The sequence below is a fragment of the Ranitomeya variabilis genome, chromosome 2, assembly GCF_051348905.1.
Source record: "Ranitomeya variabilis isolate aRanVar5 chromosome 2, aRanVar5.hap1, whole genome shotgun sequence".
In the NCBI taxonomy this organism is placed as follows: Eukaryota; Metazoa; Chordata; class Amphibia; order Anura; family Dendrobatidae; genus Ranitomeya; species Ranitomeya variabilis.
In genome coordinates, this window is record NC_135233.1 from 453,209,090 (window position 1) to 453,234,913 (window position 25,824).

The 25,824-nt window shown below is 41.5% G+C and overlaps 1 protein-coding gene across 24 annotated transcripts in view; it reads right to left on the minus strand.

Moving 5' to 3' along the window:
- NRXN2 (neurexin 2) overlaps positions 1-25,824 on the minus strand; it is an 845,479-nt gene that overhangs the window by 138,429 nt on the left and 681,226 nt on the right. For 13 of the 24 annotated variants that reach the window (XM_077287299.1, XM_077287318.1, XM_077287308.1 and 10 more), the window contains 2 exons: positions 16,182-16,353; positions 12,588-12,677 (listed from right to left, as the gene is read on the minus strand). In XM_077287299.1, coding sequence (XP_077143414.1) covers positions 12,588-12,677; positions 16,182-16,353 — 262 coding nt within the window. The remainder of the gene's footprint in view (positions 1-12,587; positions 12,678-16,181; positions 16,354-25,824) is intronic. The other 11 variants (XM_077287320.1, XM_077287316.1, XM_077287303.1 and 8 more) reach the window with 1 other exon arrangement.

Below are 25,824 nucleotides of genomic sequence, written 5' to 3' on the forward strand. Positions count from 1 at the left end.
GCACTTCTCAATCAGAAGCAGAGCCAAGAGTTTTCACAAGGGAGAAAGTTTCCAGACAGATGGGCAAGTTCCTTACAGTAAATGAGACAGCGAACACTTTGCTAGAAGAATATTTGACATGTAGGTTCTGAATATTTATCTGCTCTCCAATTCACTTGCCACATATACAAATTCGCTTATGTAGTTCCCTATAGATAACAGAGGCATTAACTTTTCTCCACCTCACTTCTCCCATATGCCACCATCACCAGTAGGAACCACTCGTCTGCACTCACGCAAATCATATCTCGGAACAGATAAAAACGAGGAATCAGTGGCACCAAGACAATCATTTTTCCCCTTTTTGTGTGTGTAAATTTTCCTTACCAAAATTTTCATCCTTCCAGGCAGAAAATGTTAAAGGGACTTCACATCCAAAGAATCGGTACTACTCCCATTTTCTGCCTTTTACCGGCCAAACCTACCGTCATTTATTGAAACAGGTTTATGAATGAATTTCATTTTTTTAACCCTCTGTAGTTAATATTCTATTTACCAATTGGGAGTGGGAGTAGTTCACGTCTCATTAGAAGAAAATAATGCAGCAATTTATTGGTTAGCATATTATTTAGTAATTGGTTACAAAATTTTCAATTATTATTTTAGGTTTTGGTTAGTCTTTATTTATTTCATTTTTTTAGTTTTTAGTTGTTAAGTTCCTCCATATTGCGTTTAGAATTGTGGATTTCTTTTTTTTTAATTCTGGAATTCTGTTGATGGTTCATTTTCTTGTCCAGTTTAAAAAGAATTTAGGTTTTCTTAAAATTCCAAATTGGAAGTTTCCGAAATGAAGTTGCCTTCGAATTTGGAAATGTGCAACCGTCTTTCAAACAGACAAATAAGATACACTTTGCTTGCCTCCTCATGTTTAGGCTTCATACACATGGATGTATCAAATCTCAATTCAACCTGTGTTTTATGTAGCTGTTGTACTGGGGCTCTACTTTACCCCTAAAAGCCTCTAATTGTATAGTTGTCTTCAAAATCAAAATAGCTTCAAGTTTACATCTTCTCCAATAGACTTGTTATGGAGCAACAGACCATATTGTTGACCATATTCATGGTGCACACTGTTCTTCAATAGGTTCAAGAGTAGTTGCATGTCTAAAAACTTTTGACATTAAGCAGTCCAGGTCATGAAACCCCAATGATTTCTAAAATTAAGGAGATGTTCTCTCCGACACTAAAGTCTGACTCCAAAAACTTGGTGTCCACCTTGAGTCTCGGAGAAGAGCAGAGCTTGGCTGAACGTCTCAAACCCTACTTTCTTCAATCAGCAGTGGGCCTTTGATTATGAAAACATTTAACATATCACTAAGGAGATTTTCTCTCCGACACTAAAGTCTGACTCCATAAACTTGGTGTCCACCTTGAATCTCGGAGTAGAGCAGAGCTAGCTTGGCTGAGCGTTTAAACCCCTAATATTTTCTAATCAGCAGTGGGCCTTCACTTATAAAAACATTTAACATTTCACTAATTGATCTGTTTTTTTTAAAAAAGTTACTCTTTAAAGATCCTTGGGGGTGGTCCCTATAAATTTTGTACATTTATTTTATATTGATACCTTGCAAAAATGGCAAAAAAATCAATCCCATCAAATCCTCATGTGGATCTGCTGCGTTCCCCCAATCACATCTTCAACAAAAATCCAAATTTCATATTTGGATTTTTGGCAGGAAAATATACATCGAAGTGTGACTGTTCAGTATCAGTCCTTAAAATTTGCAGATTTCCTACTAAATATTCGATTGATAAGTAAAGAATATAAAATATATGCAACATTACATGACTTGTGCATTTTGTATTAATATGTCAAAATAAAATGCATATTATATAAGAAGCCCTGATGGGGGAAGAAGGATTTCTTGACTATCCTATATCGTTGCCTAAAAGGGATCGTTCCTACAACGGACCGCTTCTACCAGACATCGCTTGCTACTTAAGTGCTTCTCGGAGCTGACCTGTTTCACAGTTCCCATGGAGATTTATTGGAGATAAAAGCAGCAATCACTGCTACATAGATAACGGAACATACTAAAGGACAAATTATAACTATATATATACGGTATGGGTGCAGGGACTGCATTACTGTAATTATAGTGATGCTCCTAACCCCGGCCGCTTCTCAGCTTGTAATTTTTAATGTTTCTTTGTATGCAATGCACTATGAGCAACTTAACAAGCGCAGCACGTAAAGGGCAACATAAAACTTGTATAAAAAGATCATAGATCAAAGAACGGAATAAAAGGCAACCGTCATTTGTTCATTGACCTCTAAGATATCATATCGGAGGTCGGATTCAGTTTATTCAGGTGATGCTGACAATTAGGAGAGGTGATCTCTGTCAATGCAGATGGTTGATCAGACCAGATTTAATAGGGTTGGAGTAAAGGAGGAGATAATCAAAGATTAGCATTCCAGTGGAACATTTTACTTTATGGCTGTGGCTTATTGCTCCAATATCAAGAGTTTTCAATTAACTACCTTGGCGTTTTCCATTTATACAGCATGCTCCATTATGTACAGCGCAAAGCACTGGTGTAAGTGGTTTGTAATAAAAGAGCATAATAATAGGGAAAAACAAGCATTGAGATAAAGAATATGAAATATCGGTTTCAACTGAGTAAACCAACTGTTAACAAATTCTATATTTTTATTACAGCTTCTTCCATTTACCACTCCAGATGTTGCCTTTCTTAAACTAACACACAATAAATGTATCAGAAAGATAAAGGGAATCTGTCAGTAGGTTTTTGCTATTTAATCTGAGAGCAACATAAAGTAGGGACAGAGACCCTGATTTCAGCGATGTATCACTTATTAGGCTGTGTGCTGTAGTTGAAATAAAATCAGTGTTTTATCAGCAGGAGATTATCACTGCAGGACTAGGCGTCACGTGCAGGCAGGTCAGGCTATTCTGTATAACCCCACCCCCACCACTGATCGGCAGCTTGCTGTCAATGTACACAGGAAGCTGCCAATCAAGGATGTGGGCGCAGTTATATACAGCTCAGAACTCTGAGCACTGCTACATTTACAGCAGCAAAAACAAGGATTCTATCAAAACTACACCAAGCAGTTGCGCAAGTGACTCATCGCTGGAATCAGGGTCCCTGTCCCTACATTATGCTGCTCTCAAATCACACAGAAAAAAATGCTGAGAGTCCCTTTAACACTTACCACAAAGCCATTGAATTTGTATGGTTAGGTGATGACCTACAATTTTCGGCATTGTGATATCTTTGTCGTTTTGAGAAAGGCTTCATTTGTGTATAGGTCTACGCTAATTAATTCTAAATTATATCTTTATACATTCATGCATATACTTTTCAGAAATAAAACTCAAAATTCTGGGCTTGGAAAGGAAAGATACTATTTTGGCTGTCGGCATTGAACACTAGAGGGAGCAACTGCATACTATGCTCTAATTGAGCTCAGTGTATATAAACTAAGCTCATAAACTCTCCTTACTGATGCCATCTGACAACCAAAATGGCATCTATTTAACAGTAACTAACCTTAACTTTTTTTTATTTTATCATCTTCCAGGCATTGCAAAGTATTACATTTTTTAAATATACTTCATTACCTTCCTTTCCTCCCAAATACTGCTGTTTCACTGCTCAGTTCATGCTCCTTTAGAAGCTCCTTTCGATGGCTGCTCAGCAAAGATTCATACACTGTGTTTAAACAGAGTATAAGACTTTCCCTTGTCTGAGTAGGGAAGTGGAGAGCAAAAAGGCTCAGACAAATCCTATACCCTGATTGTTAGAAAATAGTATACAGATCTTGCTGAGCAGCGGTTAAAAGCAGCTTCTAAAGGACCATGTGCTTAGCATTGAATCAGTACTGCAGCACTTGTTTTGGGAATGAAGGGAGCAAAAGAAGATAACAAAATATATGACAAAAAATAATTTAACTTTACAATGCTTGGAGGATAATTATTTATCATAAATAAATAAAAAAAATATTACTGTTTAACGCTGTGTCTATGCATGAAATTTGGAGCTCTGTATCAGGCGGCAGATTGTGATTTCCCCCTATAAAAAACGAATCAACAGTCTATTAGACCTAGAAACTACACGGTGCTAAAAGGGAATCATAAATTTTGGGATTGTTTGAACTGAGAGTAAAAATTTAGAGCCTACAAATGACATTATCAATTATTTTTCAGGGAGATAGCCATCAATTTTATATTGTTGGGTGACAGCTGTTCTTCTCTACTTCTGCCAATACCACTCGTGCACTCTTATCTAAAACAAACGATCAAGCATATTGAAATTTCATATGTCCAATCCTTCTGCCATCGAGGGAGAGCCAGGACACTAATTTGACTAGCCGTCATATAACGAGTTATGACATCTTATTCCATATCTTTCGTGATAAATTAAGAAAACGGAAGATGAATCATGTGGTCCATATAACATCTTGCCTACATAGAATAACCCCCCCCCCCCAAAAAAAAAAAAAAAATCATATTTCAGTGGTTCCATTTTTATCAGGTCCAAAATATTACTATGTTTGCTATGAACATCAGCAGAATTCCATATCCCTAACCCGATTTTTTTTTTGGAGGATTTCATTGTTTATTTGCAGCAAAGGGTTAAAAATAATTAATTCAATTCCCTGCATTTGAAGTTATTTAATATTAGTCCCTTTAACGTTTTTTTTGTTTAATCGTATGTTTAAAATCTTTAGATTCTCTCTCACTCTTTCCTAGGATTTTCATATATATATTTAATAAAAAAAAAACAAATGACGCAAGTAAAAAAAAAAAAAAAAAAAGTTTATGAGCCGTTTAGCAGAAATTATTAGATGATTAAATTTAGGTTAGACTTCAATGTGTACACGTATATATAAATGTAGGGAGATTTATATATAAGTATACCTGAAATTTAGGTGTTCAAGGAATGAGAAGGAAAAGAGAATTCGTTACATTTTCTGTTGATACATCGTATTTAGGAAATGAGTCGGGAAGATGAAAAAATGAATGTAAAAAGAAATGCAGAAGGTGAAATTGCATCACATACTGAGGAATGATTCAATTAAATTAGCAATGGTTATCAGATCGTAAGCACAGATTATAATATCACCTTGTAAATCTATGAGATGAGATGTACATATGTCGGATCAGACTTGTGTCTATTAAAAGAAAGCGGTTTTTAAATATAAAAGTAGTGGTACAGCTGAATAGGTACTTGTCTCCCAATAAAAATGACACCTTTTTGTAGTGATCCGATGTACCAGTCATGAGATATCAGTGCAGAAGCCATATGTAAGTCAGGCTGGAAGTGCACTGAGGGCGTGTCACTGCACTTGGGAGAAGCAGGAGAAGTGCATGAACACACCCTCAGTGCACTTCCAGCCTGATTTATATGATTTTTAGATTTATTATCACCAGCACATCCAATTTTCACTGAAAAGGTATCATATTTATTGGGGGACAAGCGCCTACAAGGTCAGTAACCTACTTCCATAAACAAGAGCTGGCTGAAAGGTTCCCTCTAATAGTCAGTAGTCGGTAGTCTGAATCCCATGTACATTTCATACTTTATCATCGCATGTACACATTATGTCCTCAATTTTCCATGTTTTTTTTTTTTACACAAATGGAAAAGGATTTTAATCAGATTGAACAGCAATGTATTTTACTTGTGCCCTCCAAGGAGGGAATGTCGAAGTCTTTAGGCCCCGTCTCACATAGCGAGATCGCTAGCGAGATCGCTGCTGAGTCACTAGTTTTGTGACGCAACAGCGACCTCAGTAGCGATCTCGCTATGTGTGACACGTACCAGCGATCAGGCCCCTGCTGTGAGATCGCTGGTCGTGTCGGAATGGCCTGGACCTTTTTTTGGTCGTTGAGGTCCCGCTGACATCGCTGAATCGGTGTGTGTGACACCGATCCAGCGATGTCTTCACTGGTAACCAGGGTAAACATCGGGTTACTAAGCGCAGGGCCGCGCTTAGTAACCCGATGTTTACCCTGGTTACCAAAAAAAACAAACAGTACATACTCGCCTTTCGGTGTCCAGGTCCCTTGCCGTCTGCTTCCTGCTCTCACTGACTGCCGCCATACAGTGAGAAGTGAGAGCACCGCTGACGTCACCGCTGCGCTCTGCTCTCACTGTACACTCAGTCAGAGCAGGAAGCAGACGGCAAGGGACCTGGACACCGAAAGGCGAGTATGTACTGTTTGTTTTTTTTGGTAACCAGGGTAAACATCGGGTTACTAAGCGCGGCCCTGCGCTTAGTAACCCGATGTTTACCCTGGTTACCCGGGTGCTGCAGGGGGACTTCGGCATCGTTGAAGACAGTTTCAACGATGCCGAAGTCGTTCCCCTGATCGTTGGTCGCTGGGGAGAGCGGTCTGTGTGACAGCTCCCCAGCGACCACACAGCGACTTACCAACGATCACGGCCAGGTCGTATCGCTGGTCGTGATCGTTGGTAAATCGCTATGTGAGACGGGGCCTTTTGAGCTCATTTAGGGAATGAAGAGGTCTCTGAACTCAGAGAGGGAATGTACAAGTCTCTGAGCTTAGGAGAGGGAGTGTAGACGTAACGGAGATCATGGAAGGAATGTAGACGTCTCTGAGCCCAGTGGAGAATGTAGAAGTCTCTGAGCCCAGGGAGGGAACGTAGAAGTAACTGAGTTCGTTGAAGGAATGTAGAAGTCTCTGAGCTCATGGAGGAAATGTAGAAATTGCTGAGGGAATGTAGAAGTCTTTGGGCTCAAGGTAGAAAATGTAGAAGTCTTTGACAACAGGAAGGGCATGCCGAAGTGTCTGAGCCCAGGGAGGAAATGTGAAAGTCACTAAACTCGGGGGGGGGGGGGGGGGGGGGGGAGAGAATGTACAAGTCTCTGAGGCCAGGGAGAATATGTACAAGTTTCTGAGCCCGGTAAAGAAATCTAGAAATCCATGAGCCCAGAGAGGAAATGTAAAAGTCTCTGAGCCCAGAGAGGGCATGTAGAAGTCATTGAGCCCAGAGAGGGCATGTAAAAGTCATTGAGCCCAAAGAGGGCATGTAGAAGTCTCTGAGCTCAGAGAGGGCATGTAGAAGTCTCGGAGCCCAGAGAGGGCATATAGAAGTCTCTGAGCCCAGAGAAAGCAAGTAGAAGTCTGAGCCCAGAGAGGGCATGTAGAAGTCTCTGAGCCCAGAGAGGGCATGTAGAAGTCTGAGCCCAGAGAGGGCATGTAGAAGTCTGAGCCCAGAGAGGGCATGTAGAAGTCTGAGCCCAGAGAGGGCACGTAGAAGTCTCTGAGCCCAGAGAGGGCATGTAGAAGTCTCTGAGCCCAGAGAGGAAATGGAGAAGTCTCTCAGCCCAGAGAGGGCATGTAGAAGTCTGAGCCCAGAGAGGGCATGTAGATGTCTTTGAGCCCAGAGAGGGTATGTAGATGTCTCTGAGCCCAGAGAGGGCATGTAGACGTCTCTGAGCCCAGAGAGGGCATATAGAAGTCTGAGCCCAGAGAGGGCATGTAGAAATCTGAGCCCAGAGAGTGCACGTAGAAGTCTGAGCCCAGAGAGGGCATGTAGAAGTCTGAGCCCAGAGAGGGCATGTAGAAGTCTGAGCCCAGAGAGGGCATGTAGAAATCTGAGCCCAGAGAGGGAATGTAGAAGTCTCTGAGCCCAGAGAAGACATGTAGAAGTCTCTGAGCCCAGAGAGGGCATGTAGAAGTCTGAGCCCAGAGAGGGAATGTAGAAGTCTGAGCCCAGAGAGGGAATGTAGAAGTCTCTGAGCCCAGAGAAGGCACGTAGAAGTCTCTGAGCCCAGAGATGGAATGGAGAAGTCTCTCAGCCCAGAGAGGGAATGGAGAAGTCTCTGAGCCCAGAGAGGGCATGTAGAAGTCTCTGAGCCCAGAGAGGGAATGGAGAAGTCTCTCAGCCCAGAGAGGCAATGGAGAAGTCTGAGCCCAGAGAGGGCATGGAGAAGTCTGAGCCCAGAGAGGGCATGTAGAAATCTGAGCCCAGAGAGGGAATGTAGAAGTCTCTGAGCCCAGAGAAGACATGTAGAAGTCTCTGAGCCCAGAGAGGGCATGTAGAAGTCTGAGCCCAGAGAGGGAATGTAGAAGTCTGAGCCCAGAGAGGGAATGTAGAAGTCTCTGAGCCAGAGATGGAATGGAGAAGTCCCTCAGCCCAGAGAGGGAATGGAGAAGTCTCTGAGCCAAGAGAGGGCATGTAGAAGTCTCTGAGCCCAGAGAGGGAATGGAGAAGTCTCTCAGCCCAGAGAGGGAATGGAGAAGTCTGAGCCCAGAGAGGGCATGTAGAAGTCTGAGCCCAGAGAGGGCATGTAGAAGTCTGAGCCCAGTGAGGGAATGTAGAAGTCTGAGCCCAGAGAGGGCATGTAGAAGTCTGAGCCCAGAGAGGGCATGTAGAAGTTTGAGCCCAGAGAGGGCATGTAGAAGTCTCTGAGCCCAGAGAGGGAATGGAGAAGTCTGAGCCCAGAGAGGGCATGGAGAAGTCTGAGCCCAGAGAGGGCATGTAGAAATCTGAGCCCAGAGAGGGAATGTAGAAGTCTCTGAGCCCAGAGAAGACATGTAGAAGTCTCTGAGCCCAGAGAGGGCATGTAGAAGTCTGAGCCCAGAGAGGGAATGTAGAAGTCTGAGCCCAGAGAGGGAATGTAGAAGTCTCTGAGCCAGAGATGGAATGGAGAAGTCCCTCAGCCCAGAGAGGGAATGGAGAAGTCTCTGAGCCAAGAGAGGGCATGTAGAAGTCTCTGAGCCCAGAGAGGGAATGGAGAAGTCTCTCAGCCCAGAGAGGGAATGGAGAAGTCTGAGCCCAGAGAGGGCATGTAGAAGTCTGAGCCCAGAGAGGGCATGTAGAAGTCTGAGCCCAGAGAGGGCATGTAGAAGTCTGAGCCCAGTGAGGGAATGTAGAAGTCTGAGCCCAGAGAGGGCATGTAGAAGTTTGAGCCCAGAGAGGGCATGTAGAAGTCTCTGAGCCCAGAGAGGGAATGGAGAAGTCTGAGCCCAGAGAGGGCATGGAGAAGTCTGAGCCCAGAGAGGGCATGTAGAAATCTGAGCCCAGAGAGGGAATGTAGAAGTCTCTGAGCCCAGAGAAGACATGTAGAAGTCTCTGAGCCCAGAGAGGGCATGTAGAAGTCTGAGCCCAGAGAGGGAATGTAGAAGTCTGAGCCCAGAGATGGAATGTAGAAGTCTGAGCCCAGAGAGGGAATGTAGAAGTCTCTGAGCCCAGAGAAGGCATGTAGAATCTCTGAGCCCAGAGAAGGCATGTAGAAGTCTCTGAGCCCAGTATGCTCCAATTCTACAGGAAATGTAATTTTCTGGTATTGAAAGTAAATAGCCAGGAGATTTATATCTATTTTATTATACAATATTAACAGTAGCTCCAGTTGTCATCATCTTTATATATGTGTTGTTATTTTTCTAGTAGAGATGCCCATGGCTATAATCCCATTTCTAGAAGTCGACCTTTAGCACATATAGTCCGTCAGCTCCATTCTAATCTTTACTGCAGGCAAGTTCTGGTCCTAACTCAGGTACCGTGGCGATTCGCTATAAACTGCTGTGATCAGCTCAGGTTATACAATCAGTTAATTCAATAGCAACACTAACGCGTATTTCCACCACACTGCACAGAGTCTATTTACTAGGAGGCAGAAGCTTAGATGTTCAGCACTTTCAATAGAATGTTCCTGCTTGATAAATAGACCATCTGACATATGCAAACAAAGCCGTATGATTCAGCAAAACTAATATTCACGGGTTTACACATTCCAGAATTCTGCAAATTGAACGAGGAAATGAATTAAGGAATGTAGAAAGTAACCAGCCGAGCATGGAAGGTGACCTTAAGCTCGGCATTCGATTTTCGCATCCCTACCCTTCCACATTCTATATGTTCTAAGGACATACTGTGGACATAGTTGTCATTACTAGAAAGAAAAAGTCTTCCTGAATATTCCGTCATTAAGGCCAATTTAGTTTTTCTAATTCATCCTAAAGTCCTCAGACATGAAGATGAGGTGTCCCATTAGACATCATGGTTAACCATGGGATCAAATGCTACTGAGAAGTAGAATGTCAATTCTATAGGATGTCATGTCTAGAGCGAAACAAATCAGAATCTGGTGAGACAAGCTAATCTTACAGCCTTACGGTAGCTTGTCAAGGTTAGCTGGTATTTTTTCAGCATGGTAATATAGTCGTGTACAGGTATTAGTAGGGTAGTCTCCGGGATATAAGGTGTCTGCTAGACAATGTTAGGTATCAACCTGCTGTAGACAATATCATTATAGACATTCATGCATGAGCAAAAGTATATGATGCATGAAAAAGTATTACATAAAGGGAATCTGTCAGCAGTTGTTTTGCTATGGAATCTGTTAGCAGCATGATGTAGGGGCTGAGATCCCAATTCCAACAACGTGTTACTTGCTGGTCTGTATGCTGTCATTTTGATACAATCCCTGTTTTGTCTGCTGTTTATCCAGCAGTGCTCAGAATGCTGAGCTGTGAATAACCCCGCCCACACCATTGATTGGTGGCTTTCTGTGTATAATCCTGCCCACACTACTGATTGGTGGCTTTCTGTGTACACTGTGTATTTACAGAAATCAGTGTTGGGGGCGTGGTTGGACTAGGAAACAGAAGACACCTAGTCCTGTAGTGATTATCACTTGCTGATAAAACACGGATTTTATTGAAACAGTAAAACACAGCCCAGTAAGCGACACATCACTGGAATTAGGGTCTCAACCGTCATGCTGCTCTTAGATTACATAGCAAAGAGCTGCTGACAGACTCTGGTTAAAGGATTTTTGGGGAACTGTTTTTAAACAAAGGATTTCTCCCAATTGCTTAGAATATATTTAGTTTTTTCTAGTGTTACTGCAGAGTTACTGGAGCCAAACAATTGTGAGAAATGGGATGTTCCAGCCAATTTACCAGCTCACTGGAACAAAATAAAGTTATGATGGGCTTTGGTTCTAGTAAATCTCACTTGACGTTTCATACCACTATAAAGATGTTATTTCTTCCTTTAGCCAGTCTGTGATGTCTGTCAACACCCGTCCGAGCGAGTTACCAAGTCTCAGTCTGCTTACAGTAAGGCGCTGATTTGAAGCTAGAAATCAATCATTTTTTTTCTCTATAGCTTTAAGGGATGATCTTAAGAAGAAAAAAAAATGTTCACTGAAATAAGAGCTGTAAATGTTAAGGTTTACATAATGGGGACAGACAAAAGACACTGCCATGGTTTATCCAACAGAGACCTTTCCTGTTATAAATGTTATATAAAATCCATGCTGTTGTGCTTGTTTATTATCTTTGCTGGTAGTTGTCATTATTTTAAATATTTAGCAAAGATCGGATTTCTTCCTAACTGCTATTGTTATATGAAACAAAATATACAATGTAATATCTATATTAATTCTAACATATGGGCCATTTATATTATAAAAAGCTCAGAATCCCTTTGTATGTTAATGGGTGGAAGTTGTAGAATTGTGACCGTCGTTCTCTACTCTTTGAATCCCTCTACCAGTCAATATTTTTTTTTTAATTTTCAACTAAAAGAACAAAAGCCTATGTTATGAATGACTTCAAGTTTCCATAGCAGGTAAATATTCTCAGCCTTCTTTAAAAAAATTCTCTAAAATATTGCGTATGTCAGATAAAATTTTTAAAAAAGTGTTCACAGTAAGTTTACTTTATTTTAGTAAAAATATCATGGCTGCTCTAGTAATGAAGAATACTCGTTAAAAATTAAGGTTTTTATTGCACCAACGCGTTTCGTCCCGGAATGGCACTTTCTCAGGTTCAAAAACCAAAGCTAAGAAAGTTTACTTAACACCTAGGATTTGATACATTAAAGGTTGTTTCCAGAAGGGTTAAATAAAGAACAAAAACCTATACTGACCACTCCAGTAGTCCTAGAGAGTCTCTACTTATTTCTACAGTGGTCGTGTGCCGTACATCATTCTTGTGACCGCTGCAGCCAATTACTGGTCTCCTCAATAAGTATGGCACTTGACAGTTGAAGACTGTTGGAATGTGAATGATATACGTCATGCGATTGTTGCAGGGAGTTAGCAGAAATGGGAAGGGAACCACCAGAGCAGTGGTATTGGATTGAAGAAGTTAGTATTTTTTTTTATTTTATTTGACCCTATTTTGGATAAATATTTATAAATCTCCTTTACCTATTACAATAGCCCAATTACTGCTCAGATGAATGGTTTATATGTGAAAACTGGACTCTTAAAGATGAAATCAGCTGAATGAAAAATCACTAAAACACAAAAGAAAATAAGTGAAGATTCACAATGAATGTAAATGTCTTCAACGGACCATTGAAATGTGAATTTACTATTATCTACAACATCGGTTCCCATAATGTGATTTATGAAAAAGAGTGGACAAAAATAATACAGCGTAAAAGGGGAAGAAGACAACTTTTTTTTCTGATAATGTTTAGGTGATTTATAGATCATTTTTACCAGTTTTATTTTTCAAAGAATTCTCTTCGCCTTCTCACTCCACCATTTTTTATTTTTAAACCATCCTCCCAATCCCCACAAAAATTACCTTTGTCTAGCAGCCATTCGTCTACAACACGACCCAGGCGGTATGGGATGCGCTGACGGGCAAGCGCCAATCTTTCACTATCTGGGTTCCCTTTATAGAGTTTTAATAAAAGAACATTAGATGCATTAGAATCTGAAAGGCGAAAGGTTAGAGGTTAACAGTTCATGGAACAGTTACAATAGTTAGAAAATGGTTAAGAGAGATTTAAGGAGATTAGTCCCATTTTACCCCCATTTACGGAAACCACTTGCGCAAAGTCAATAGAAATAGCATGGATTGCAAAATCTGGGAAACCAATGAGTGAATATTAGGATACTTACACCCTCATTTGTAACTCGTCTTAGCTTACTATCCCACTTGTTTACCATCACTAGCCTACAACGGTTGTCAACCACTTGACTTGTTGGGATCAATGAACATATCAAAGACCAATTGGAACCGTGGAAACCATTATGTTACTATTACTTATGTCACCGGTAAATGACTTTGAGAAATTTTTGTTGTCCATTATCATAATATTTACTCTTGCTCGTTTCATCCATCGGATTTTTAGCGAAGATCTAAGACTTTCTCGAAATGATCGAAGATTACAATTTTCCTGGCGAGTCTACCAATTGCTTTCAGAGTAGGTTACTTCTGTATTTGCAATAGAGAAGTGACTCTAAACTTCAATATGTCAATGACTTTCTTCAGAAATAATGGAAGGTTGTCATTTCAGAGGGAAATCAAAGCTATCGGGGAGCAGAATAAAGAAAAGACAAAGTAGGTAAGGAGGAACGCTTCCATGATTAGGAAATAGTCAAAGGGGTCAGGCATGGTGTTGAAAAAGGCAGCAAAGGACATAAAATAAATCTTGGAGTCATGGACAGAGGGTAATGAACAACATGCTTGACTTATGCAAGGCATCGAGATGACACTTTGCTACATCTTCCTGAACTTTAAGAAGTGCAACAAATCCAGATTTACCAGTGCTGAAAAGTTGAGATTAATCTTCATGCAAAAGTAAACAAAGAGCCAGCTAACAATAATTAAAGCTACTACTACTTCTAAAACTAATAAAATATTTAAAACTAATAATAATATATTTAAAACTAATAATAATAAAATTAAAAAAATGTATAATCAATAAAATAATGGTGATGATAATATAAAATAATAATAATTATATAAAATAAAACAAAATAATAAATAAAATAATAAACTTTGCTCAGAAAAGAGCCAGTTAATTTGCAATCTTTAAAATGTGCAGTTCACAAATCAATTTTCTCAATCATTAGCCATTAATAAATACAATATATTTTTAGTGACATGACATTGCCTAGCTGGGTATCTCCAACTACATAAACACTGAGAAGTATCAAAACTGGTGCAAAGACCAGGAGAGCTACATTAACCCATTAAATACCGTTTTTTGTTTTGCCTCTTCAGAGTAATCATCGTTTGGTTTTATTTTATTTTAATACATCAATAATACACATGAAAATGAGAAAAAAAATTATATACTGTATGTTATTAGGGGAATTTGCTTCTTTCTCTTCCTGAACTGATAATTCATTCTGAAAATTCTCAGTTTATGGTTAAAATCTATCTTCAGTGAATAGATTTTCCCATTACGGAGATAGGAGATGACAGCTGGTGCTCATAAAGTTCTATGTAGGGGGGAGGAGCTAGAGGCAGATATGGACATCCTGCTGCAAGTTCTCCTGAAATTACAATTACAGTTCTCCATAGAACTTTATGAGCACCAACTGTCATCTATCTCAGTAATGGCAAAATCTGTCTTCACCGAAGACAGATTTTACTCGAAAATTGAGAGTTTTGAGAATGAGTGATCAATCCATGAGAGGAAAGTAGTAAATTTCTCCACTATTATCTATTATAAAAATTTCTTATTTTCATGTGCACTAATGAAAATTAAAACTACATTTCCGCTTTAAAAATAAAAGCATCAATCTGAATGGACACATCTCCTCCACTTTGTACTAGCTTTGATAAATGTCACCCATTATGAATTGCTTTGTGAACCGCTACTTGCAAAGTTTATAGAATTTGTTACTATTTCTACACAGCAGAGTCCATGGTACGACTCCCATATAAACCAGGTAGAACATGAAATAGTCAACTTATTCCAGAAAAAATATATGGCAAATAAACAGATCACTTTTCCCAAATCTTGCATTCCAATTCTATTTCTCCAGTCTAGAACTGATGTGGTTGTAATGGGGGCAGAATGGATTAAAAGCTAAGCTCTAGTTAGTTCTGTTTAGAAATTGGTTAAAGGGATTGTTGGGACAGTTTAGACTCAAATTACCAGTCGATTTTAGCACTAAGTTTATCAGTACTTTTTTTTGTTACGTCATATTTTCTCATTGTTTATTCATTCAAGGTTCAAACATATACCTTAGTAATAATAATAATAAAAAAAAATAACATAGCAATCTCTCCGATCCTTTAATTTTTCCCAATTAGCAAAAAAAAAAAAAGCAAATTATACAACACAGCTTAATGGGAGGAGAAAACTCATCCAATGGATTATTTGTAAATTCAAGTGCAAGTAAATTACGATTCTATGAGCTAAGAAAGTCGGGTGAGACAAGGATTGTCCTAAATGATCATCTACATGTGTATATACCATGACGACCTTGTAAATGCTATGACTCTAATCTAAGGATTATCACAAAATCAGTTTTTTTTAAAAAAAAACCAAACTTTTTTTGATGTCTGGGAGTTTTCAGAATGGACTAGGGAAAAGTGTCCAACCAAATGGGAACGAAACTGGAGCCCACATTAGCAGATAGACATAAAGAATAGGGGAGACAAAAAGCAGGAATGGTACCAAAGAGGAGAAACTGAGCGCTGGGATCGTAGGTAGGGTAAGAACCTTCTCTCTCTTAAGGCTCATGCACACAAACGTTTAGATCGAGTGCTAGCCACAGTTTTGCCTGATAGTACTCAAACTGAAGGGACTGTGCACGTATCCAATTTTTTCCTTGGACTGAGTGATTAGAGGAAATAGTTGACATCTTCAATTTTGATCTCGGTGTTGGATTAAAATTGGCAATGCGAGTCTACGCGTCCATGTAAAACATTGTCATCCGGGTGAGGCCCGATTTTCGCGGACTGACAGAATGGAGAAACTTTTCTTTATTCTGTCCTCCTCAGAGAAAAAGGATCCTACACTGATCACACCTAACTGGACTTTTCTTCTCAGACGGAGAAAAAATGGCCGTATGATCCTAGCCTTAGGGTGATCTCATTGAGGTTATCTAGATATGAAAATTCGGTTTCTCGGTTCCTGGTGGATCTGCTTGCAATCTCCAAGTGTGTAGTGCTAATTTTTGTCACTTCATATTTGGGCAGTAATTTTTTGCAATTATGAATGTAGCATTCTATACTTTTGTATACTTACATAGTAGTCATAATTTACGGCAATTGCATTGATCCTAAAGGATACCAATCTTATTGCTATGTGATGCTAACAATGGTAGTATTGGGAAAAAATCAGTCAACAGAAAAGACTCATTTGACTATTACACAACATGGAACCTCAGAGGAAGTACTTTCCATGCAAATTATTAGTACTATGCTCCTTACCTGCAGGATACCTTTCGTTGACTGGCCAGCTGTCCACCTGCAAGGTAGCATTACCCCCACTACGAGTAAATCGCACCACATGATACTTTCCATCGCTCACCAGGGCCCCTGGTTCTTCGATAGTTATATCATCTGTGCCCACGTTAAAAATCACCCCTACTGTGCCCTGGTCCTAGAAAAAAAAGGAGAAAAAAAATATATGTTTACAATGCAGAAAATAAAATCAGAAATGTAAAACAGAATTATGACATTAATTCAACAGGGCAGGCGCGGAAAAAAATCTCACGAATATTTCAATAATTCAAGACTATGGTTGTCAACAAAACTTTCTTATGTCAGGTAGCACAACGGCAAGGGCTGTTTCCACAATTATGGTAAATATAGGGGTGGATCCATGATTGAATGCAGCATTGTGCGGTATTTTGGATCAGGCTCAGCCGCTGTGGGGGTGAATCAACATCTCCAGTAAATCAGTATATCGTTTGTATGAAACGTTTTTCACAATATATTTCAAGATTGCAGTTGAGTTTTACTAGGAGACATAAAGACAATTTGGGAAAATAAATTACATTTTTTCTAGCTAGAGAACCACTTCTCAATCACTTTTCCGTTGATGAATCTATATTTAGGTTTGTCGAATTTAGATTATGCTAGAATGAGGTTTCCATCATAAAATCAGTAAATTAGATAAATTGTTTCATGCGCATAGAGTATGTTGACAAAATGCTTTCAACCAGATGAACATAATATGCATGACAATCTGGTTTTTGATAACAATTTACTGCCTTTCACAAGTTCACTACTATTGAAAGTTGGCCACATGGTTCCTGATCCTTAAACCAATGGAAACCGGAGAGATCTGAAGGTCGGATTATATTTAATTCCTGAGAATTAGTGCAGAAGTCTTACGGTAATTAAAGGGGGTCTCTAAGAATAGGAAAATAACTAAAAAAAAATTTCATTATACCTGTGATTATAAAATAACACTTATTTTGTCTATGGAAGTAACCACCACAGTACATTAAAATAGTAGTTGTCTTGTTACACAAATGTGCTGAGGTAAGAAGAGGCTGCTCACACTGCTGTCCACCATGTCTATCTGATCTAATACTGGAGATACCAGGATTGGGGAGGTAAGAAGAGGCTGCCCACACTGCTGCCCACCCTGTCTATCTTATCTAATACTGGAGATACCAGGATTGGGGAGGTAAGAAGAGGATGCTCCCAATGCTGTCCACCCTCGTCTATCTGATCTACTATTGTAGATACCAGGGGTGCTGAGGTAAGAAAGTGCTGCTCACACTGATGTCCACCCTGTCTATCTGATCTAAAATTGTAGATACCAAGGGTGCGGAGGTAAGAAAGTGCTGCTCACACTACTGTCCACCCTGTCTATATGATCTAATATTGGAGATACTGGAGGTGCTGAGGTAAGAGGCTGCTCACACTGCTGTCCACTCTGTCTATCTGACCTAATATTGGAGATACCAGGGGTGCTGAGGTAAGAAGAGGCTGCTCACACTGCTGTCCACCCTGTCTATCTGATCTAATACTGGAGACACCAGGGTGCTGAGGTAAGAAGAGGCTGCTCACACTGCTGTCCACCCTGCCTATCTGATCTAATATTGTAGATGCCAGGGGTGCTGAGGTAAGAAGAGGCTGCTCACACTGCTGTCCACCCTGTCTATCTGACCTAGTACTGGAGATACCAGGGGTGCTGAGGTAAGAAGAGGCTGCTCACACTGCTGTCTACCTTGTCTATCTGATCTAATATTGTAGATGCCAGGGGTGCTGAGGTAAGACGAGGCTGCTCACAAAACTGTCTACGTTGTCTATCTGATCTAATATTGTAGATGCCAGGGGTGCTGAGGTAAGAAGAGGCTGCTTACACTGCTGTCCACCCTGTCTATCTGATCTAATACTGGAGATACCAGGAGTGCTGAGGTAAGAAGCGGCTGCTCACACTGCTGTTCACCTTGTCGATCTGATCAAATACTGTTTGTTAGGCAACCCCTGCATGTGTTATGGCTGTCGATCAACCGCTAGACATGCAGCTGTGGGGAGTTTAATTTTTTTTTCGAGCACGCCAAAGACACTCGGTTGGCACCAGAGCATGCTCGGGTAGCACCATATCCCAGCATGTTCGCTCATCACTAACAGACACTAATTAAACAAATTCTTGTTTAAGATGTGAATCTTGTTGAATTCTTTCAAACACATTCAATTCACACTAATCGATTCACAGCGAATCTCAAGAATTGCAAAGCCTTCAACTGCCCTGAAAATACTTTTGCAACACTTTGAGGTCTCCTTAGGACTGTATTGAATGTTTTTTCAAACCAGCTAAAAGAAACACAACCTTAGTAATGTCAAAGTGACCTCAACATATCTAACAATAGATAAACAGATGGTAGCTGCTTATCGCTACTGTCTTGTCACACACTATGTGTAATGATTAATCAGTGTTTTATGGCTTTTTCTTCCCATTTCTATTGCTAGGCTGTGAGCTTTAGCATCATCTCACTATCTAGATTCACTACAAAATATCTGCTGCATTCCCCATCTCTGCTTTTATACAGGCTATGCTTCTCCTTTTGGCTGTGCTATACCATGTGATGCGATAACTACAAGTCATTATGCAGAGGGGCCACACCTGAATTCATGTGAGACTAATGTGACTCTTGCAATCATGTGTTTTGTGAAAAAAGTGATAACCTTTTGTTTTTGCGATTTACACAAATCAAATTGCAAATTGTTCAAATTCGCCGAGTTTAATGAATTTCAAAAAAATTGAGAATAATTTGATTAGCCTAGAATCTATTTGATCATTACTAGTACTGCATTTCAGGATCACTTCTCCTATGTTGGAAATACTTTGAACTGTCTTCTAGCCATCCCAAATTGATCACTGTCAAAAATTCTTAATTTTGGCCACTTTTCTGCTTCCAAGTCATCGACTTCAATAACTGAATGCTCAGTTTCTGTCTAATACATCACAGTACTTGAAAGGTGCTATTGTAATTACACATTAAGAGTTATTAATTTCACCTCGGTGTTATGGCTGATTATGTGCAAAATATAAACAGAAGGTTGATCCTAAAATAATATCTATATATTAGACAAGTGTTAAGGATAGCACAAGGAATATGATACAAACTAGATGATTATGTTGGTAATCAGGGCCAAAACTACTTCTTACTATTGAGGAACCATGAATTTGGCACTAAACCAACAATTCTTATGGATAATTAAGAAGAATCAAGAGCCAACAGATAAGTGCAATTATCCTAATTTCTGAAGACAATAGCATTTTTTTTATTTAGCTGGTCAAAATAATGATGTATAACAGGTTGTTCGTAGCAATCTAAATTACAATATTTCTGCAAAAAAAAGGTTAAAAGTCCCTATTGGTCACATTTTTTAAATAAAACTTTTGTGTGCAACTATTTATTTTAAATGACTATCTGAATCCTGAAATTTAAATTTGACCACTGAAACTCACAATAAGATGACACTTCCTGTTGTGTAGTTTTCAGAAATCATCTCATTATCATCACAGGCAGGGTTACAAGAACAGATAACACCTATACATAGATAACACAAGATCAACTTTTCACAGTAGGTGATGATCACAGTTCATCTCTTTATCCCTCCCAGCGCAATGACCTCTGCATAGATTACAGAGCATGCTCAGAACATGCTCCCATAGAAATCAATGAGTCGGGTCCTTTCTTGAGGTTCTTCAAACCACATATCCAAGCCCTTTCCACTTCCTGCCGCCTTCAACTCAAAAATATTTCACGCATCCGTACATTCCTAAACCAAGAATCTGCAAAAACCCTAGTCCATGCCCTCATCATCTCCCGCCTCGACTACTGTAACCTCCTGCTCTGTGGCCTCCCCTCTAACACTCTCGCACCCCTCCAATCTATTCTAAACTCTGCTGCCCGACTGATCCACCTGTCCCCCAAGCTGTTCACCAGCCTCCCCCTCTGTCAATCCCTTCACTGGCTCCCCATTACCCAGAGCCTCCAGAACAAAACCCTAACCATGACATACAAAGCCATCCACAACCTGTCTCCTCTATACATCTGTGACCTCGTCTCCCGGTACTATCCTGCACGCAACCTCCGATCCTCACAAGATCTCCTTCTCTACTCCCCTCTTATCTCCTTTTCCCACAATCGCATACAAGATTTCTCTCGCGCATCACCCCTACTCTGGAACTCTCTACCACAACATATCAGACTCTCACCTACCATCGAAACCTTCAAAAAGAACCTGAAGACCTACCTCTTCCGACAAACCTACAACCTGCAGTAACCTAACCACCGATCGACCAAACCGCTGCACGACCAGCTCTATCCTCATCTACTGTATCCTCACCCATCCCTTGTAGATTGTGAGCCCTCGCGGTCAGGGTCCTCTCTTCTCCTGTATCAGTTATGACTTGTATTGTTTAAGATTATTGTACTTGTTTTCATTATGTATACCCCGCCTCACATGTAAAGCGCCATAGAATAAATGGCGCTATAATAATAAATAATAATAATGAGGCTGCACTGTCTGTGAGGCACGTCTCTGAATTCTGTTATCAAAAGCTCAGATCACACAGCTGCCTCAAAAATAAAATACAAAAAAAAATTGAAGTAAAAATTAAATCAGAAGACAAAAACAAGTTGAAAAAACAAACGTTCCATTTTCTAATTTAATTAATAAAAACATAAAAAAGCTATGCATTTCTAGAGGTTAGTTATGGGAAGCAGTAAATGCTTCTAATACAAATTTCCGGGGAATGCATGCGTCTGATCAGCACCTTAGACTTAAATAAATATATGAGTGCGTGTGTGTGTATGTATATATATTATATATATATATATATATATATATATATATATATATATGGCATCATGATTACTTGCTAATCCCACCCCCTGCACAGTAGCTCCGCCCCCACATTACCACACACAATCCCGCCCCACCACATTGCCACACACAATACCTCCCCCCCACCACATTACCACACACAATCCTGCCCCCCCACCACATTACCACACACAATCCCGCCCCCCAACCACATTACCACACACAATCCCGCCCCCAAACCACATTACCACACACAATCCCACCCCTCCACCACATTACCACACACAATCCCGCCCCCCCACCACATTACCACACACAATCCCGCCCCCACCACATTACCACACACAATCCCACCCCCCCACCACATTACCACACATAATCTCGCCCCCCCACCACATTAACACACATAATCCCCCCCCCACCACATTACCACACATAATCCCGCCCCCCCACCACATTACCACACATAATCCCGCCCCCACACCACCACACATAATCCTGCCCCCCACCACATTACCACACACAATCCCGCCCCCCCACCACATTACCACACAATCCTGCCCCCCACCATATTACCTCACATAATCCCACCCCCCACATGAGGCTCCGTCCCCACACATTACCACACGAGGCTCCGTCCCCACACATTACCACACGAGGCTCCTTCCCCCCACATTACCACATGAGGCTCCGTACCCACACATTACCACATGAGGCTCTGTCCTCACACATTACCACATGAGGCTCTGTCCCCCCACATTACCACACGAGGCTCCATCCTCATATTACCACACGAGGCTCTGTCCCCACACATTACCACACAAATCCAGCTTGCTTTTGATTTTACACTGTGAATAAAATGTATTAGTATTAGGGTTGAGCGAAACGGGTCGTTCATTTTCAAAAGTCGCCGACTTTTGGCAAAGTCGGCGTCTCATGAAACCGAGCCGATCCCAGCGTTGCATCGGCCATGCGGTACGCGACTTTCGCGGCAAAGTCGCGTTTCAATGACGCGAAAAGCGCTATTTCTCAGCCAATGAAGGTGAACGCAGAGTGTGGGCAGCGTGATGACATAGATCTCAGTCCCCACCATCTTAGAGAAGTTCATTGCAGTGATTGGCTTGCTTTCTGCGGCGTCACAGGGGCTATAAAGGGGCGTTCCCGCCGACCGCCATCTTACTGCTGCTGATCTGAGCGTAGGGAGAGGTTGCTGCCGCTTCTTCAGAAGCAGGGATAGTGATAGGCAGGGTACATAAAGCTGCAAACCGCTTGTGCTGTAGCGATTTCCACTGTCCAACACCACCTTTTGTTTGCAGGGACAGTGGAAGCTAAATTTTTTTTTCCTCAGCGCTGTCGCTCATTGGGCTGCCCTAGAAGGCTCCCTGACCCTGATAGCTGCGTTGCTGTGCCTGTGTGTGTACGACGCTGTGCAAACCAACTGCTTTTTTCAAAGCACAAATCCTCTTGTTCCTTCCTTTCTGCACAGCTATCTTTTTTGTTTGTCCACACTTTTTATTTAATTTGTGCATCAGTCCACTCCTTATTGCTGCCTGCCATACCTGGCTGAGATTACTGCAGGGAGATAGTAATTGTAGGACAGTCCCTGTTTTTTTTTTTGTGGGAGATTAAGATTGGCATTTCTGCTAGAGTGCCATCCTTGTGTGTGCCATCTCTCACTCAGTGGGCCATAGAAAGCCTATTTATTTTTTTTGCTTGATTTGGGTTCTAAAATCTACCTGAAAAAAAATCACTACATCAATCAGTGGGAGAAAAATATTGGCCTCAGGGCTTGTGTGCCACTCCTGACTCCTGTGTGTGCCATCTCTCACTCAGTGGGCCATAGAAAGCCTATTTATGTTTATTATTTGGTTTCTAAAGTCTCCCTGAAAAAAAACAAAAATTCAAACAGTGGGAGATTAATATTGCCCTTTTGGGCTTGTGTGCCACTCCTGACTCCTGTGTGTGACATCTCTCACTCAGTGGGCCATAGAAAGCCTATTTATTTTTTTGCTTGATTTGGGTTCTAAAATCTACCTGAAAAAAAATCACTACATCAATCAGTGGGAGAAAAATATTGGCCTCAGGGCTTGTGTGCCACTCCTGACTCCTGTGTGTGCCATCTCACTCAGTGGGCCATAGAAAGCCTATTTATTTTTTTTGCTTGATTTGGGTTCTAAAATCTACCTGAAAAAAAATCACTACATCAATCAGTGGGAGAAAAATATTGGCCTCAGGGCTTGTGTGCCACTCCTGACTCCTGTGTGTGCCATCTCTCACTCAGTGGGCCATAGAAAGCCTATTTATTTTTATTATTTGGTTTCTAAAGTCTCCCTGAAAAAAAAAAAAATTCAAACAGTGGGAGATTAATATTGCCCTTTCTGCTTGTGTGCCACTCCTGACTCCTGTGTGTGCCATCTCTCACTCAGTGGGCCATAGAAAGCCTATTTATTTTTTATTATTTGGTTTCTAAAGTTTCCCTGAAAAAGAAAAAAAAAAAAAACAGTGGGAGATTAATATTGACATTTGTGCTTGAGTGACAGTCCTGCGTGTGTGGCATCTCTGTGATTTGGTGCCACAGAAAACAGAGTGTGTAACATTGTGCCTGATTTTCCTTGTGGTCTCACCAACCTGTTAAGGGATATTGAAATCATACTGAAGTTATAGCTCACCGTGTAAGTTGTTTGACAGCAACAAATAAAGTTACTTTGGTTAAGTTTTTAAAACAATGAGGAAGTCTGGTGCAAGAGGTCGTCGTGGCCGTGGGCGTTCATTGTCAGCTGGTAATGATGGTAGTGGTAGTGGAGCATCAGGTGGTCGTGGGGATAAAAATATTCCACCTAAGTCTGGAGCTGTGGAGCCAGTTTCGTCGTCTGGCTACACAAGGCCTCGAACGCTCTCTTTTCTGGGAGTAGGAAAACCGCTTTTAAAGGCGGAGCAGCAACAGCAAGTTTTGGCTTACATTGCAGACTCAGCCTCTAGCTCTTTTGCCTCCTCTTCTGAAACTGGTAAATGTAAAAGCAGCGCGTCGCTTGTGGATGTTCACGGTCAGGGACAAGTCGCTTCCTTGTCCTCTTCAGCAAAAACTACAACAAGAGAGAAGGATGCAGCAGGCGACACAACGGGTTACTCCATGGAGCTCTTTACACATACCGTCCCTGGCTTAGAAAGTGAAACACTTAACAGGCCATGCCCATTACAAGTAGATTCTGACATGGAGTGCACTGATGCACAGCCACAGCCAGAGTACTATGCTGCTCCTTTGACTCAGACCACCACATTGCCCTCTCAGGGTACTGATCCACAATCAGACCCTGATGAGACTATGTTGCCCCGCCACGAACGCTATACCACCGACCGACACAGTGACACAGACGAAGTTGCACACGAGCTCGAAGAGGAGGTAATAGATGACCCAGTTGTTGACCCCGATTGGCAGCCATTGGGGGAACAGGGTGCAGGCGGCAGTAGTTCAGAAGCGGAGGTGGAGGAGGGGCCGCAGCAGGCATCAACATCGCAACAGGTTCCATCTGCCGGGCCCGTATCTGGCCCAAAACGCGTGTCAAAGCCAAAACCTGTTGGAGGACAGCGTGGCCATCCGGTTAAAGCTCAGTCTGCAATCCCTGAAAAGGGATCCGATGCTAGGAAGAGTGCAGTCTGGCATTTTTTTAAACAACATCCAATTGATCAGCGCAAAGTCATCTGTCAAAAATGTTCAACTAGCTTAAGCAGAGGTCAGAATCTGAAAAGTCTAAATACTAGTTGCATGCATAGACACTTAACCACCATGCATTTTCAAGCCTGGACTAACTACCAAACGTCCCTTAAGGTTGTAGCACCCTCGGCCAATGAAGCTAGTCAGCAACGCAACATCCCTTCCGTCACTGTAAGACCACCATTTTCCGCACCACCGGCAGTATCTGTGCAGGTTTCTTTGCCAGCCAAAAGCAGTCAGGGTCAGGGAATCACCAGTTTTGTAGGAGGAAATATTGCATCTAGGTCACCGGCGGAAACAATACCGTCTCCAACCGTCTCTCAGTCTGCCATGTACACCGGCACACCCGAAAGTTCCTTGATCTCCAGCTCTCCAGTCCAGCTCACCCTACATGAGACTCTGGTTAGAAAAAGGAAGTACTTATCCTCACATCCGCGTACACAGGGTTTTAACGCCCACATAGCTAGACTAATCTCGTTAGAGATGATGCCCTACCGGTTAGTTGAAAGCGAAGCTTTCAAAGCCCTGATGGAGTACGCTGAACCACGATACCAGCTACCCAGTCGACACTTTTTTTCCAGAAAAGCCATCCCAGCCCTGCACCAGCACGTTAAACAGCGCATCGTCCATGCACTCAGGCAATCTGTGAGTACAAAGGTGCACCTGACTACAGATGCATGGACCAGTAGGCATGGCCAGGGACGTTATGTGTCCATCACGGCACACTGGGTGAATGTGGTGGATGCAGGGTCCACAGGGGACATAAATTTCGGGACAGTTGTGCCTAGCCCACGGTCTAGGAAACAGTTGGCTGTAGGCGTTCGCACCCCCTCCTCCTCCTCCTCGTCCTCCTGCAGAAGCTACAGCTCTTCCACAGACCGCAGTCGGCCAACCACTCCATCGGCAGATGACACTGTTGCACACCAGTTGTCCCATTATGGGCCAGCTACTGGCAAGCGTCAGCAGGCTGTATTGGCTATGAAGTGTTTGGGCGACAACAGACACACCGCGGAAGTTCTGTCCGAGTTCTTGCAACAAAAAACGCAGTCGTGGCTGGGCACAGTA